The following is a 17,487-nucleotide window of genomic DNA, read 5'->3' on the forward strand; positions in this document are numbered from 1 at the left end:
TTATTTCTTTTTTCGTCCGTCCCTAAAAATTTGTCACTATCACTTTTACCATTTTTGGTAGTGGATCCCACATTCTACTAACTCATTCCTCCTCACATTTTATTTTAAAACTAATATATAAAAGTAGGATCCACTTGCGACTAACTTTTCCAACTCACTTTCTATTATATTTCTTAAGATTCGTGTCGAGTCAAATGATGATAAATTTTAGGGAACGGAGGAGTACAATAATTGATACTCTCCATCAAAAGTAAAATGGAGTCCACACATGGGTTCACGAGAATCGCAAAAGTGCATGGGACTTCAAATAGATATACACTTTCTCATCATAATGAAATAAAGACAAAGACAATTGAAATATATGGATACAAACGGTTGTTGTTCCTAGCATATGGAACAGTTTTTTGTGGTAAAGTCTGTTTTTCACTTTTTTTTTATTTTTTTGGATAATAGAAATTATAAAGCGAGTATTGATGTAAAAAAAAATAGCATGTGAATTCCCATGTTCTGCTATCGCTTTCGATAAGGGCTAATCACATGCATGTATCACAAAATTTATTTTTGGGATTTATAGATCCAGAGATATACTTTGTCACTGAAAATTAAATCTAATTCGTTTCACGATAGCTATCCTCATAGCACAAACATCCTAGATAGGTTGATTATAAGGGGAAAAAATCAGAAATCTGATTAATGTGTTTTAAGTTTGTGGAGAGTTATAAATAGGTCCTCAGCCACATTCCTTCCTCATCATCTAAACAAACTTACTTTTCCTATGCGACAATGTATCAAAGTAATATGCGCGGTCGAGTCCTTTCTCTCTTGCTGCTGATTCTTCTTATTGCAGTCGAAATCCACGTAAGCAACGACGCTATCTTAATAGGCTCGTTTATTTGTTTTCACACTAAAGCTCATTTCTACATACAGGCAACCGTTGTTTTGTCGCCGGCTCCTCAGCCTCAACCACCCAACTCTTTTTCCATGGTGATAATATGAAACTTTTGCTATTAAATTGGATATTGTGTTGATTTATTTTAGTCCAGGAACACAATTAAATAATAATATAGCAGTGATTAAATTTTGATTTTTGTTTGAGTTTCTGTGATCAGTACGGAGCAACTCCTGGCAGCCTCCATCCTCAAGGTACATTATTATTTAATTTATTTACCATTTTTCACTCCCATGCATTTATATTGTATACATAGTTAGTTAGTTAGGGGAATAATTTGAATTGAAGTAAATGATGATTGATGTTGTAAATTGCAGAATGTGGGGGACGATGCAAGACGAGATGCTCGAAAACAGTGTTCAAGAAGCCGTGTATGTTTTTCTGTGAAAAATGTTGTGCAACATGCCTGTGTGTGCCTCCGGGGACTTATGGGAACAAGCAGCTGTGCCCTTGTTACAATAATTGGAAGACTAAGAGAGGAGGACCCAAATGCCCTTGATTACTCACTATAGCAGTATTTTTTTTATTGAATTATCTGTCTTTTGGTGTTTGTAAACTGCTTTGTTTAACCTAAACACTCTTTATCCATTATCCATTTAAGACGCCTTATTTCGACTAAATTAATTTGCATTTATGATGACTTTGTTGGAGAAAAGGTGGAGAAGGGATAGTTTATGTCTTGTTCATCGAATACTAATTACATCAAATATATCATATTCATATCCCAAGTTGATCATATAAGAAATAACCATATGCTAATTAGGTTGTTTTGTGCTTTAAGAGATTCACATTTAAATCATATGGATTCAGACCATTTCATTTTGGCGTATCTAATATTAGAGTGATGGCAATTTGAAGCTATTCCATATAGGGACGTGATCAAATGTAAACTCCAAATATTATACAAATTTTAAACTATGATCGTCGTTGAAAAATGTCAAAAAATGATAAAATAATAGCAATAAAAAATGTCAACGGTTGATGTTGTGTTGACATTGTGTTGAAATTGTGTTAATATCTTTTGTTGTTGTTATTTTGTCATTTGTTGACAGTGGCGGAGCCAGAATTTTAACGGTAGGGGACCCAAATTACCATTAAAATTTGTTGAGTGCGTTCAGTGCTAACGACACGAAAACAACTCAGATGCGAGCAATAAAAAAAGCCGCACGTTAGAAACAAATGATGAAAAAATTAATTAGTGAATAGATTTTTGGAGCATAGCATTTTACTAATAATATGATATTTTTATACATTTATTAGACAAAAGATTTATTCTCTATTCCAGATTTTTTATAGTAAAGGACATCAAATTAAAAAAATTATCATATAACATTTTAAAATACATATAAAATCAAAGAATTACATTCTATTTTTAAGTTATAAAAATCATTTTTTATGATTACAATTTAAAATGTTTATACAAAATTAGTAGTGAAAAAAATCAATAAAAGTTACTAATGTGAGAAAATCCATAGAATATTAATGAATATGAGAAAATCAAAAAAATTAATGTCAGAAAAAAAGTAAACGAACTACAAGCAGAAAATCAATTTTACTAATATTATAAATATAATAAAACATAAATGAATGAAAAATAGAAGGATCAAATACATAAAATCAATATGTTTAAATACCTCAGCAGGGTATCGAACTTTGGCACCTAGCGAACAATAGGCTGATATTCAAACCACCTGCGCCAACATTACGCATGCATATTGTTTCATACATATATTATATATAGTATCGAAATGGCTGAGGGGCCGAAGGGCCCCCTGGCCCCACTGTGGCTCCGCCCCTGTTTGTTGACATTTTCTATTCAAATCATAGTTTGGAGTTTATACGATATTTAAAGTTTGCATTTTATCACTACTACACCTTCTATATATATATATGTATATGTTACTATAAACTAAAGTCTTTTAAATGATCATAAGTTAAAACTCAACTCATAATCAGTTAATTATGTTTCTCTAGATCTTTTAAAAAAACTTATATGGGTGGCAAAATTATGTGATTCTATGTAAAATTTAGCTTTTCTAGTCTTTCGACAGCACAAAAGAACTTGAGTTTAAGATTGTGCTAAGTTTTCCCCATTGTAATCCTTAGAGTGCACAAAATTCGTACTATATGCCATATCCAGGCTCTTGAAAGCACTCCTAAAAATAAAATGAAAACAAGTTTGTCACAAAAATATTCCATAATAAAGTAAAAATTTTAACATATGCTTTAACGAATTACATAAACACTATCAATAGCATGCTGAAACAGGACTTAAGGGCTTGAAAATTGAAGTATGTGCATCCCCTAATTAGGTGTTATAATTGTCAGAGATACTCCCTGTCCATGAAATATTATTCAAGTTTGACTCGAAGTATTTTAAAAAATGTGAAAAAAAAACGTGAATTGAAAAAGTTAGTAAAACGAGGGCCCCACATTTATATAGTATTGGTTTTAAAATAGAATGTAAGTGTAAAGAGTTAGTGGAAAGTGAGGTTCATTTATCAAAAATAGAAAAAGCAAAATGGACAATTTTTCAGGACAAAAATGACAAAATTGGATAATGAATAGCGTATTAATTCTTGTTGATGTGATTGATTGATCCTGCACAGTTCGTAGAATATTAATTCTTGATGTGATTGATCGATCCTGCTCAGTTCCTTTTTTCTTAATTGCTATATATGATTGATAACGCCATATAGGAGTACAGCAATGCTAAACAACCAAATTTTGTACAACCAAAACAAGATTATATTAGTAATTTTGATATGTTAATTAAATATTAAAATAATAGATATAATTAGTTAACAAATTAAAACCAATTTATTAGTCTTTAGCCTCATTTTTAATTTTTTATTTTTATATTTGAATTATTTCTCTATTATATTTTAAATTTGTATTAAAGTATGCATTAATTACATTTTATGGTTCAAAAAAATTTAAAAAAATTATACACAAATACCATAATATTCTGCACATTCCCTATACTATATATATGTCTATACTTTTTAATTAAATGCATAAATAAATTATTTTTTTACTCAAATAAACCAATTTTTGGTTGTACAAAATTTGGTTGCATAGACTTATTGATTGGAGTAATACTTTTCATATGATTGATTCTTTCAGCAATTGCTCTTGGTGACGGCGAAATGCATACAACTATTAATAATTTCTTCTTTTTAGCCCCAACACTAAATTCTGGGTCCACATTGGCTAACAGGTACTACTATCACAGAAAGAATCTAACTGTATAAACATCGGCCACGGCTCATTGTTTTATTTCAGATACATTGATTTAGAATTGATATTATTGAAAGGATGACAAAACTGTCAAAACACCATTCATTGTTATTATTAAAGTTATTAGTCAAACTTGGAAGGCAGCACATAATAATTTACAAAGGAAAAACATGATCTCAAACTTCACTCTTGGCGGTCGTGAATTACGCTGTATATAAACCACAAAAACAGTCAACGACACCACACCCAAAAAGGAAATAGAAAAATGATGTGTGACCAAAGTAAGCTATGGATGACTTCAGAATTATAGCTACGCCTCATTAATTTAATTAATTAATGAATAAACAGCGGATTTGACCATTCAACCCGGAATATTTTTTTATGAAACTCGTATTTTTTGGTGTACTATGCAATAATAATTAAGAGAGTTTATTCATATATAGTTGTATTTAACTTTCATTAATGTCACAGAAATTGTGTACAGGTTTAATGTAAATCCGGCGGGCAATGTTTTTTCTATGTGACCAATTAATTGCATTTAACTTTTTGAAGAAACTAATTATGTTACCTAACCCTAAAGTTTAGATATAGATGCATATTCCCACGTTTTACACGAAAATCCATCGAATCCGTGTCGACATTGGGCTGTTAGGTATCTCAGATCATGATAGTGCTCGTGTTAATTATACATTAGATTGATTAAATTTTCAAGTGTTGATAATTATATTCCGAATTTCCAATTCCCCCAATTTACACAATATAATAGAATCTGAAACAAGCTCTGAACAGAGTTAGAAGGAATAAAGAACAGGACAAGATCATTTCTATCTTTTTTAGTGGGAGTTTAATCATTTAAATTCATTATATACCGATATATTGTACGAACAAGCTTTAATTAAATCCTAAACAGAAAAATACCATCTTATTCATACATAGGTTTGAATAAATGGAGCATATAAAACAGAGAGATATTGCACAACATCTAGTGCTAGTAACCATTTAACTTTTTGAGAAGCCTGTACAAATTTTTAGGCCTCTCTAATGTTACAAAGTAAGTCTGGGGAATTGACAAATTAAGTCTAACACCCAACAATCTATATAAATATATATTATTGTATATAAATTATAAACAAAGTTGTGGCAAAATTTCACTTTTGCTTATGAATGATGGGAGAAAAGGCTACCAATGAAGATGAAACTGCTTTCACAATCTTGCCTTTACTGTTGACTGAATTAGTATTCTTCAAATCCTCCGATTTGTCGGAATTCCAATTATTCACCAAAGAAACCTGCCTTACGGGGCCGTCGTTGGCCGTGGGGCCGGCTGCCGGTGGCTGCAGAGGGTACAACAAATCAGTTGGGAAGAAGTTATACTGTAGACCAGCCATTAGATATTTGGAGAGTAAAAGTGATCAGAGAGGAATTTGTTGGGTGGTGAATAAGTGCTTAACTTTTGTTGTTTATATAGAGCCAGAAATATGCTAATGGTGGAATCTTTGAATAACAAACTCGAAAGTCAATTTTCTAATTTCTCTCAATTATTTAGTTTTAATATTAGTATATGCTTGGGATATTATGGTCCATATAGTGAACCGAGACTGCCGTGTTAAATTTGACTTTTCATAGTATATTAATTATTGATTGAGTACTAAGAGCATGGATAACGCATCTGGGCCGGGCCACAATTCGCGAGTCCCGGCCCGTTTTTAGCGTTGGAGCAATTGGCGTCACGGCCCGGGACGGTCCCCGGGCCACAGTTGCGTCCCCGGGCCGCTCCCGAGGTCCGGCCCGGCCTAGGGTTATCTGCTACGGGACGGGCCGCAAACCCCCAAATTTTATTTTATTTTATTTTTTGATTTTATTTTTGTTTTCCTATTTATACCCATTTCTTCAATATTTTTCCACCAATTTCTCCATTTCTATCTTCTAAATTATTTCAATATTTTTTCTAGGAATTGAAATTTTTATTTTCTAGGTCTTAATAAATTTTTTTTAGGATTTGTAATTTTTTTTTCTAGGATTTGTAATTTTTTATTTTTCTGACTGAACAATGAATTTTCCCGGTTTTAATTGTTCAACGTATTCTATTTTACGATTAAAATATGTTGTGAAATGAATAGTTGTGGCCTGAGTTGTGGCCCGAGTTGTGGCCTGCGGTGTTAATGGAGTTGTGGCCTGGAACCCCTAATTTGAGAGAATGATGACGTGGAGGGGACTTGCAGCCCAAATCCGGGCCAGGGTTATTCATGCTCTAATGATTAATATGCTAAATAAACCTGTCACAATATTTGATGTAATTTTCATGTGCTTAATTTTACATAGTATTATATTGATCGATCGGTGCCTCACTTGAAATGTATTTTTTGCTGTTTTGCTCTGATATATGAATTCCTCATGTTAATTGCGGATTTAATTAGAAAGGTTAAGTCCGATAATTGATAAATCTTGATAAATATATGTCCTCTAAGTTTATTTGAACATTTTTAAAGGGGAATAAAATAGTAGCATAATTCAAGAACAATCATCATATTCTTAATCCACATAGGATAATTATTGGTCCAACAGAGAAATTAAATGCTAGACGCTAATCAAGACATTTTCACAATCTAAATACACAATTTCCCCTTCTAAGATTATCCGACTTCAAAACAATATTAGCAAATATTTATGTCATTAATATTTTCTCACCAATTACACTATATTTAAGAGTTTATTGCTAAAAACGATGTCAGTTGTTTTCAATCTATAAAATGGATTGTATACGCACGAAAAATCGAACATGTACAATACAATACATGCGTATATGGGTATATATGATTAATTAAAATAAAAGATTAACATATTTTCAACCATGAGAATCATGCTGCTTTTAGTTTATAAAACTTTTTTAATAAAAATATAAAATAATAAGCAAACGTTTTCAATTAAATAGCTTCTAGCCTTCTACTACTAGTAATTGAGTTAGACCGAAATCTTGTTTAATCGCGCATGAAACATCACATCATGTTGATACAATTCACACGCTTGTTTGCTGTATTAGGCCATCATGAATTCTATTTATCTACTGTCTCTTGTTTATCTCTTAATTACATGTTTATCTCTTAATTACATTATTCATGATTCCATACCATAAACTTTTTCCTTTCTTATTCAAAACTAGCAATCGCAATCTTTCATCTGTTAACTATTTATAGATCCCATAATCTAATTTCTTACATTAAAAATGTTGCTAAAAAACTATATTTCATTAGAAATACTTAATTAGAAACCAAAAATTATAAATTAAAATCTTAAAAATTAAAATTGCACAATTAAAATCTAAGAAATAAAAAATACATAATTTAAGTCCACCTCGTTTGTTTACTTCCTCAACTCGACTTTCCGTTCCAGCCTTAAATAGCTTGAAAATTCACCATTTTGAAAAATCATAACATGCTAAATTAGACTTTAATAAAAATATTAAATTTAAAACAATGCATGCACCCCGCGTGATATACATTTCTTTCCTTCGTTCTTTCTTTATAAAAATTCTAAAGTTCCTGTATACTCCCCCGTCAGCCATTAGGAGTCTCATTTATGGGCGGCACGTATTTTAAGAAATGTTAAAAAAAATGGGTGAAAAAAGTTAGTGGAATAGGGTTCTCATTTGTATATATTAGTTTTAAATAAAATGTTAGTGGAATGAGTTAGTGGAAGGTGAAACCCTATTACCATTTATGGTAAAAATGGATCGGGACTCCTATTCGCGGACAGACTAAAATGGAAAAACGGAACTCCTATTCGCGGATAGAGGGAGTATTAATTAAAGAGTAAAGGTCAAAACTGGTCCTAAACATATGGCCAAAATACGAATTTGATCCAAAACATTCACTTTTGAAAAACGGGTTCATAAGAAATGAAATTGTGGTCGATTCGGTCCCTTTTCTGGACTTATCAATGTTAAATTGTAACTCTATTATTTTCTTGAGCTCTGGCGGCACGGTGGTGGTATGCGATCTGGGCGGCAATTCCTTGTCAGAGTACCCGCAGCATATTTTGACCATATATTTAGGATCAAAAGTGATATTTACTCCTAATTAAATTAAGAAATTTAATCAATTTTGGGCTCATTGACCCGAAAATAAATTAAATTACTAAATTGATTCCAGCCCATCATATGAAAATCTAGTCTGCCAATCTACATAATTATCGGTCCAACAAAAAAACAATAATAGTTCCTCATTTTAATCTTCTCCGTTTTATTTTTCAATCCATCGGCCCAAAAGAAAACTTCCTAGTCCTAAAAATAAAGGAAAAATTGAAGCGGCCCAAACTTCTCTCTCCCAATACGCATTACAGCCCGTCTCTCTCTTCTATCTTAAAAATTCCAATCGGATCTCTCTCATAATCTCATTCACCGGCGAGAAACGTAGGCACCGCCGCCGCCAGTTCTCCCTCTGGCCGCCATTTTTAGTTATCCGATCGACATAATGAACGGTTATTTTAGTCTTGCTTGATATATACTCTCAGTTTTGCAATTTATTTTTGAGTACACACGTTTTTGAGCATATATCTTCTCATATAACATTGATAAGTCCAGAAAAAGTTACAATTATGAGAACACTAAATTAAGCTATAATCAATAGGAAATATGCGATAAAGTAAAAAAGGAAGAATAAAAACACGAATGAAAAGTACATGTCAAAGAGAACTTATTTAAAAAATTCTACAATTAAAAAAAAAAAAAAGTAATTTAATTAGTGGTAGAAGAGAGATTCCTCTTCGTTGGTAGATTTGGAGGGGGAACGTAGCGGATGGTGAGCGGTCGGAATTTGACAACCTCATAACTTGGGTAGTATTTGTCGGAATCCAACGATGCTTCAACGACCGGTGGTACAAGTACAACCTTTTGATGCGAGCGATGGGGAGTGGTGTCTGCTTTAGGGTAATAGAAATCAGTCGGAAAGAAATTAGAGCACTCCCAATGGAGTTCCCTTATTTCTCCCTTATTTCTCCCTAACTCCTGCCACATCAGCGCCACATCAGCATCACATTTTATCCCCAGTTTTTAGCCAACCCCTACAATGGTTTCTCCCTTATTTCTCCCTTATTTCTCCCTAACTCAACATTTCATTTTTACATCATCACTAATTTAATTGTTTTATTTTTATATATAATAAAGCTAGCTTATTTAATTTATAAAGATAAATCAAATAAATAGTAATAAAGTTCGTTGTATTAAACACGGGTACACATTACAACGAAGAAAATTAAAAAAAAAAAAAGTACACGAATGGAAATAAAAAATCAAAAAAAAAATTCAAAGAAAAAAAAATTCAAGGGCGGTGGGCGCGGTTTCTATTTGCCCACAATTCTTCGATGATATCGTGTTGTAGTGCTTGATGGGCCTCCTTCTGGTGTATGTCCATGAACGCCTGGAACCGTTCATGTTCGTTGTGCGGTACACCCTGGCGGGCGGACTCGGTTGAGACACCGTGACTCGATGATGCAACACTTGGGTCGTTGGTGACGTCGAGGACGCCTTCGTGTTCATCTTCGATGATCATGTTATGCATGATGATGCACGCATACATGATATCGGCAATATCCCCCTGGTAGAAAAAGCGCGTCGGACCCTTTACCAGTGCAAATCGCGATTGGAGCACCCCAAATGCCCTCTCCACATCCTTGCGCGCAGACTCTTGCGCTCGGGCAAAATACCTTCTTCTATCTCCGAGTGGGCATCTGATCGTCTTCAGAAACACGGGCCATTGCGGATAGATGCCGTCAGCCAGGTAGTACCCCATGTTATGCACATTGCCATTGGCCGTGAATTCGATGGAGGGGCCTAATCCGTTGATCCGCTCGTTGAAAAGGGGCGAGGAATTGAGAACATTTAGGTCGTTGTTCGACCCGGCTATACCAAAATAAGCATGCCAAATCCAAAGCCGTTGGTCGGCAACGGCTTCAAGAATGATGGTGGGATGCGTACCTTTGTAGCCGGTAGTAAACTGGCCTCGCCACGCGGTTGGGCAGTTCTTCCACTGCCAGTGCATACAGTCGATGCTGCCGAGCATCCCCGGAAAGCCGTGGGTCCTCCAGTGCCAATCCAGTAGGAACTGGCAGTCAGCTGCGTCCGGCGAGCGAAGGTAGTGCTCCCCAAATATCTCTCGCACGCCCTGACAGAAATTCTTCAGGCACTCGTTGCCAGTCGTCTCGCCGCATTGCAGATACTCATCGAACATGTCGGCGGACCCTCCATATGCCAACTGCCGGATGGCAACAGTGCATTTCTGTAGGGGCGATAGTCCGGGCTTCCCTGCTGCGTCTCGCTGGAGCCGGAACTCGGGGTAACGCGCGGACAACGCATTAACAATGCGCAGGAAGAGGGAGCGGCGCATTCTGAACCGGCGACGAAATACATCTGCCGGATAACGTGGTTCCTCCGCGAAATAATCGGCGAACAGCCGATCGTGCGCACCAGTGTGGTTGCGAGGGATGTATCGGCGCCGCCGGCGGATTGGCCGTTGGGGGGGTGGCTGCTGCATTCGAGCGATCTCGCTTTGTATGCAGCGGGAGATATAGTTGTTGATTGGGTTGTTGGCGAAACCCGCTACATCCCATCCGGTGGGAGCGGGAGGTACCTCTTCTTCGGAAGAAGAATGTGATATTTCCTCGTCGGACTGAGCACGAGACGATGAATCAGAACTCATTTAATAAAGATGGAGAGAAAAAAGATTGAAAATTTGTGTGAATGAAGTTTGTGGGTGATGAATGGAGGAAGAGGATGAAATATTTATAGGGGTGGGATAAAATAGCCGTTCGGCCAAAAAAAAAAAAAAAAATTTTAAAAATCGCCGATTATCGCCGAGCGTCGCCCACAGTGGCCGGCGATCGCTCGGCGATAATCCGGCGATAAATCGCCACTCGGCGAAGCAACGGTAACATTATCGCCGAATTATCGCCGACTTCGCCACAATGGCCGGCGATAATTCGGCGATAATCGGCGATTTATCGCCGAGAATTCGCCACCTCCATTGGGAGTGCTCTTATATTGCATGCCTGCCATGTCTCTGCTTCTCTATTTTTAAATTTTAATGTGTCTATGAAGTACTACTACTATATTTATATATATAGAAATAACAAACCGTTGTCTAAGTCTGAATGGGTTCAGTTTGATTTAACTTGGAGTCTACGAAAAGCCATCACACATCCACAGACTATATATATAATTCGAAAGGAAATTTCCTTATTCTTCTAGACTCGATAGCCGAACCTTCCAATCTCGTCTACATATCTTTTGCAAAGTTCCCACATTCCGTATTCTATTTACTTTTGTTTTTAGGGCAAGTTTTATCTTACAAATATTCATTTACTTTAATTATGAATCTTCATTTATTTCTTGTATATATTCTGATCAATTGCTACCTCACCCCTTAGTTGCTAATTATAACTAATTTAATATCATAGGAATTAAAAGATCTAATGGTCTGTAATTTACCGTGTAATTTCATTTTTCATACTTTAATATAAAAAATATAAGATTAACTATCACATTTTGATATTGACATTGTATAATATTGACATATTATGTTATCTATATTGATATTAGCCTGTTTGTCAAAAAATTGAAAATTAATTTTTTTTTTTAGATTTTGACATCGGAACATATGCATGTATGATCTTGTTGGAATCCTTATAAAATTATCTGGAATTTGATATATATTGTGTGAAAAAATAATTCAAATTAAGATAGTTATAATCGTTTAAAAGAGATATTTTTTAAAAGATAGTTATAATCTTTTAAAATATTGAGGTATTTTTTAAAAAAATAGTTATAACTAATTTTTTATTAATTGACATTAATATCTCTAATTTTACATCTGTGATTGTATGATCTTATACCTTTTAATGTAATTAGTAATTTAAAGGTGAATGAACGATATAACACAACCCCCCTTGTACAATACGAGGGTCTATTGTTTGGTGTGCCTAAGATATTAATCTTTCAATTCAATAGTTATTGGGCCTGATTAAAAGGCTTTTCACATTAGGCCACTATAACCCAATTGTTTGAGTAGGAAAATAAATACCCAATTTATGAGAAGGCGCTACAATTAATCCCCTTCCAAATACCGACATTCTGCAAAACTAGAACCGCCTCCTTATTCACTGCGGCGGCGAGGCTGGCGCTTCCGAGCTCCATTTCTTAACCCTATATCAATTACCTCTCTATTTATACGGTATTTCATGTTTCAATTGAATTATCAAACCTATTTTTTTTTAGTTTTTTGCAATTAGTAAATTACAGCTTTGTTTATGTGCAGTGTTTCGTCTCATTACTTAGGGTTTTTGTTGTGAAAATGTCTTCTTTGAGGAATGCTCTCCCGAGAAAAGCTCACAAGGAGCGTTCACAGCCGTGCGTGTTTTTCTTCCTTTTTTCTTTTTTTTCAATTTTTTTTTATTTTTCATCTTTTCTAAAATATTTTAGTGGTATGCAATGCCAGGCAATCGAGGAAGAAATTTGGGTTGCTCGAGAAGCATAAGGATTATGTCGAGCGTGCACGCTCCTTCCACAGGAAAGAGGAGACATTGCAAGTAAATATTCACTCAAGACTGAATTTAGTCATATTTTTAACAATGTTTGTTGACATTGCCTCTATATGTACATGATAGAAACTTAAAGAAAAGGCCGCGTTTAGGAATCCTGATGAGTTCTACTTCAAGATGATTAACTCCAAAACTGTTAATGGAGTCCACAGACAGGAGTATGTATACAATGTTTCTAAATTAAAGGTTGTGGTAATCGACTAATCATGCGTAATTGAGTATGACTTATTGAATGTGAAGGGGTGAAGCGAACAAGTACTCTAAGGAAGAGCTCATGTTAATGAAGACGCAAGATATTGGATATATTTTGCAGAAACTTCAGGCTGAGAAAAAGGTTCTCATCTAATTTAGGCCTACCTTGATAGAGTTGTTATATAGGTTTAATGTCTGAACATTGTTTGTTCTGATACAGAAAATCGAAAAGCTAAATGCTATGCTGCACTCTGTTGATAACCGGTCATCATCCCAACATGTATACTTTGCTGAAGACAGGTGAGTATTTGTTATCCTTGATGATTTTGTTATATTTTGATGGTGAATCTGTTGAATAAAGTAACTCTAAACTTAATCGGTAGGTTGGAAGTCCGGAGATTTATCTGCCTTTTGGATGATTATTGTTTCTCTTTAAGAGCTTTGGAGTTGCAAAGTTTTTTTTCATGATAGTATATTGTTGTAGAAAACATATGATTGCAAAAGCAAAAGATTATGTTAGCTGTTGTTTTCAGTTTTTGGAGATAAAAGCTAGCTTCTTCCCTTCTTTCTCAATTCTGATGCTACTTCGTTTGATTGCTTTAAATATGAAGTTGTTTGTCTCTATTTCCTTAAGTTTGGCTACCTCGTGACTTGTGGGTGAAGTCTTTTGGCATACCCGATGATCTTGGTCGTGAATTTTATTTTCTAGTCTGGCATATGATATAATCTGTGTAGTTTTTTGGAAAGTAAGCATTTAGTGTGTATAGAGCCACCAACATTACTCTTAATGCTTCCATTTCTTAAATCATTCCCCCCGTTAGGGCTGAAGCAAGAGAAATTCGAGCTCAGAAGCCTGAACACAGAGAAAGCCCTTCTTTTGAAGACTTGCCAAAGGATATTAAGAGGTAATGAAATGGTTTATAGGTTGCTCCTCCTGTAAGATCATAATCGTGCAAAACGCTTAACAGTTATGTTATGCATATATTTTAAAAGAATTACTTTCTTCAGATCAAAGTTATATAGTAAGGATTGCTAAAGAATAACTCGTATGCAGGAAGACAATTGGTTCATACCGCGAGCTAGAGGCTAGAAGAAGCCGAGTTAAAGAGCTAGAGAAGATATACATGGATATGGCAATGCAGAAAGAATTACAGGTATCAACAACAGTCTCTAATTTACTTGGTGCTCTTTGATTGTCTAGTGTTGGAGTGATCACATATTTACTCTTAATACAGAAAAAGGGCCGGAAACGGAAACTTCGTGAGGATGAAATCGTTTGTCCAACGTCAGGACCTGTATTCAAATGGAGGCAGGAAAGAAAACGCTGAGAGAAAGAGAGAGGGGTGAAGCTCATATTAATGCGTGATAATTCAGAAACAACATAACAAAGTGATGAGTAATTCATCAAATTTTGCTGTAGTAAATTTCAGAAACTGAATATTGTGATTGTAAAACCTAGTTTCACTACTTTTTGTGACTGTCATTCATTATCTCAGCAACATGTTCTGCAATGGCCATGCTTGAAGTTAGGCCTGGTGATTCAATACCAAAGAGGTTTACCAAGCCTGGTATGCCATGAATCTTCTCTCCCTGCATTTGGAATACCATTTATAGGATAAGAACATCGAACGAAACAATTTGTCAATTGAAAAAATATTATCAGCATGCTGTGACTCGCCTGTACTATAAAATCACTAGGAATCTGCATTGGCCCGGTGAGCTTTGGCCGAATACCGGCATATCCTGGTTCCAATGACCCATCATTTAGATGTGGATAGTATTTTCTTATCTCTGGGTAAAAGCGATTTGCACCATCTTCAGCCACAGAATAGTCGAACCTTAGATGACACAATGTGTAAATAAGTGATCTGTAGAATTTCATGTTTCCAAGATGCTAGAATGAAATCTTACAGGTTGAGGAAGTTTGAGATGTCATCTGTGCCATCAATCCACTCGACATTAGGTCCGAACTTGACCTGGCCGTTCAAATCCAAGGTGACATGAACCCCAAGGCCACCATCTTCCGGTATGGGATAGACTAGACGCTGGAAGGGAGGTGATTTGACGTTTGACAACGTGAAGTAGCAGCCACGAGCAAAGTAGGGGACGGGGACGATCCTATCATCTAGGCCGTGAATCCTCTTGGAAAGAGGCAGAGCACCCAGGCCAGCAGAGTTCACAACAATTCTGGGACTAAGAATCAGATCAGGCTTCAAAGCAGACTTCCTGTCCCAGTTTCTAAGGGACCTGCTGTCACAAACGTAGAGCTGCAGTTGGCCTCCCTCGTATCTACCACCAATTACAGTGGTGTTGTATGAGAAGATGGCTCCATGGCTCTCAGCTTCCCCCTAAAAGGTTTTTTTTTTATCGAGTCATTCGTCTTGACAAAACTAGATAGTGGAGTAGTAGTACATACCAGTAGCGCGAGCATCAAAGAATGGCTATCAATGATCCCAGAAACGGGCGATAGCAAGGCTTTGGTGCAGTACAGCTCAGGCTCTAGATGCTTAGCTTCTTGGCCGTCCATCATCCTCAAACCTTCAACTCCATTCTCAACACCTCGACCCATCAGCTCACTCAACTTGGGAGTCTCTGAAGGCCGAGTGGCCACAATCAGCTTGCCTATCTGTTTATGAGGGATGCCATGATGTCTACAATACTCGTAGAGCAAATGCCTTCCCCTCACACAAAATCTGGCCTGCTTTGCAAATCCACAAGTTTTTCACATTCCCATCCCACATTTTGATAGGGAAATAATCCCTAATATCAGACCCTTTTTTCATACCCTAATTCTAGGTAACATAGCAAGTGACACAAAATGAAGAATGAAACAGGAAATGAAATGACCTTGAGGGAATTGGGAGGGTAATAAATACCAGCATGGATAACTTCACTGTTGCGAGAACTGGACCCACTCCCAAAAGTCGGCGCCGACTCCACCACTAAAACCTCTCTTCCGGCCTTCATCGCCAGCTCACGCGCCACCGCCAACCCCACCACTCCGGCGCCTATCACTACAGCTTCTGCCGTTTCCTTGGGTACCGATTCCAAACTACTGCAAACCCACCCATCTTTCCCGGCCGCTGACATTAGGCGCCGGTAAATCTTGATTGAGCTGCTCAATCTCATCTTTTTTTTTTTGCAAAGTAATAAAAGATTAAATATAAATAAAATGAAAATACAAGTCTTCCTTCATTTTAGGATTTCAGTCAGTTATCGTTATAAGAGAAAGTATTTCCACTCCACCAGGCTAGCGAGAATTTTAATGTCTGGGATCAAATTACTATTAATTGAATATTGTATAATACCATAATTATGGAGTATTTTTATTATTGTTTTCAGATATAACTATTACATAAGCGGTACGAATGAAAAAAAAAAACAATTAAAGATGAAAGATAAATTAGAGATGTACTACAGTGGCTATTGGTAAAAGCAGAGTTGACGTTTAAAGAAATTGATATATTTATATGATATATTCATACATTTCAGCTTAGATCATTTTATTAAATCTTAAATTAACTTTTTACACAAATTTATAATAAAATTTGGGAAATAACAAAAATAAACAAGTAGAGAATGAATACAAAAATAACAATATTTTAGATTGCAAAAATTTTTATTTAATGATCTTAGATTATTTTTTACCATAAGTTAGGGTGAAGTTACGGAAACTACAAAAGTAAACAATGGGAGAATACATACATAAATAACACATTACAGTAATTTTTATGTCACATACGAACGTGCATTCTTTCTTTTTATTTAGAGCATCCATAATAAGAATAGGTCAGCCACTCTCTCTCCTTGCCACGTCAGCAGCACTAAAAATCCACCTGTCACGTCAGCATTTACTCAAATAGGCCAACCATAGGCCAGCCACAATAAAAATAATTCAAAACAACTACATTTACGGAATTAAATTTACGATTAAATACGAAATTAAATTTACGAGACATATACGGGAAAATTCATTAATTGCATTAAAAAAAAGTACATTCATTTAAAAAAATAAATTACATAATAAAGAAAAAAAAACTATCGTCGTGCAGTCCTCCGTGCCCACAACTCTTCAATTATATCCTTTTGGAGTAGAATATGGGCATCCACTTGGCGCATGTCGGCATATTCCTGGAGGCGGCCGACTTCATCAAGAGGTACCCCATGTCGTACGCTAGGGGTGGCCGTTCCGTGGCTTGGACCAGCTTCATCGTCATTGGCCCAACTAGTCAGTTGTACGCCTTCGTCTTCGACGATCATGTTGTGCATGATAATGCAGGTGTACATTATATCAGCAACGCATTTGACATCCCACAAACGCGTTGGACCCTTAATTGCCGCCCATCGAGACTGGAGCACACCAAATGCGCGCTCCACGTCCTTGCGCGCCGACTCCTGTCGTTCTGCAAAGTAGGCCTTCTTGTCATCCGCCGAGTGCCTAATCGTCTTCACAAAGACAGGCTACCTAGGGTATATCCCACCCGCCAAGTAGTAGCCCATATCATGCCGGTTGTCGT

General features: G+C 35.9%; 3 protein-coding genes across 3 annotated transcripts; 2 read left to right on the forward strand and 1 right to left on the reverse strand.

Annotated features, from left to right (window-relative positions):
- Positions 1-602: 602 nt before the first annotated feature.
- Positions 603-1,569, forward strand: LOC125196857 (Gibberellin-regulated family protein). Its single transcript, XM_048095516.2, has 4 exons — positions 603-858; positions 928-984; positions 1,110-1,143; positions 1,267-1,569. The coding sequence occupies exons 1-4, from the start codon at positions 784-786 to the stop codon at positions 1,446-1,448; spliced, it is 348 nt and encodes a 115-aa protein (XP_047951473.1). The 5' UTR covers positions 603-783; the 3' UTR covers positions 1,449-1,569.
- Positions 1,570-12,265: 10,696 nt separating this feature from the next.
- Positions 12,266-14,546, forward strand: EDA14 (embryo sac development arrest 14). The gene is made up of 9 exons (XM_048095524.2): positions 12,266-12,411; positions 12,496-12,587; positions 12,676-12,766; positions 12,845-12,936; positions 13,019-13,112; positions 13,191-13,270; positions 13,792-13,875; positions 14,025-14,124; positions 14,206-14,546. The coding sequence occupies exons 2-9, from the start codon at positions 12,532-12,534 to the stop codon at positions 14,296-14,298; spliced, it is 690 nt and encodes a 229-aa protein (XP_047951481.1). The 5' UTR covers positions 12,266-12,411; positions 12,496-12,531; the 3' UTR covers positions 14,299-14,546.
- LOC125196864 (FAD-dependent oxidoreductase family protein) lies at positions 14,020-16,204 on the reverse strand. The gene is made up of 5 exons (XM_048095523.2): positions 15,818-16,204; positions 15,387-15,668; positions 14,882-15,318; positions 14,649-14,808; positions 14,020-14,560 (listed from the first exon to the last, which is right to left on the reverse strand). Exons 1-5 carry the CDS (start codon positions 16,097-16,099, stop codon positions 14,435-14,437), a joined length of 1,287 nt encoding a protein of 428 aa, XP_047951480.1. The 5' UTR covers positions 16,100-16,204; the 3' UTR covers positions 14,020-14,434.
- Positions 16,205-17,487: the final 1,283 nt, after the last annotated feature.

This window comes from Salvia hispanica, chromosome 4 (genome assembly GCF_029641045.1).
Source record: "Salvia hispanica isolate PSC_SH4W2 chromosome 4, Shi_PSC_v1, whole genome shotgun sequence".
NCBI classification, from domain to species: Eukaryota; Viridiplantae; Streptophyta; class Magnoliopsida; order Lamiales; family Lamiaceae; genus Salvia; species Salvia hispanica.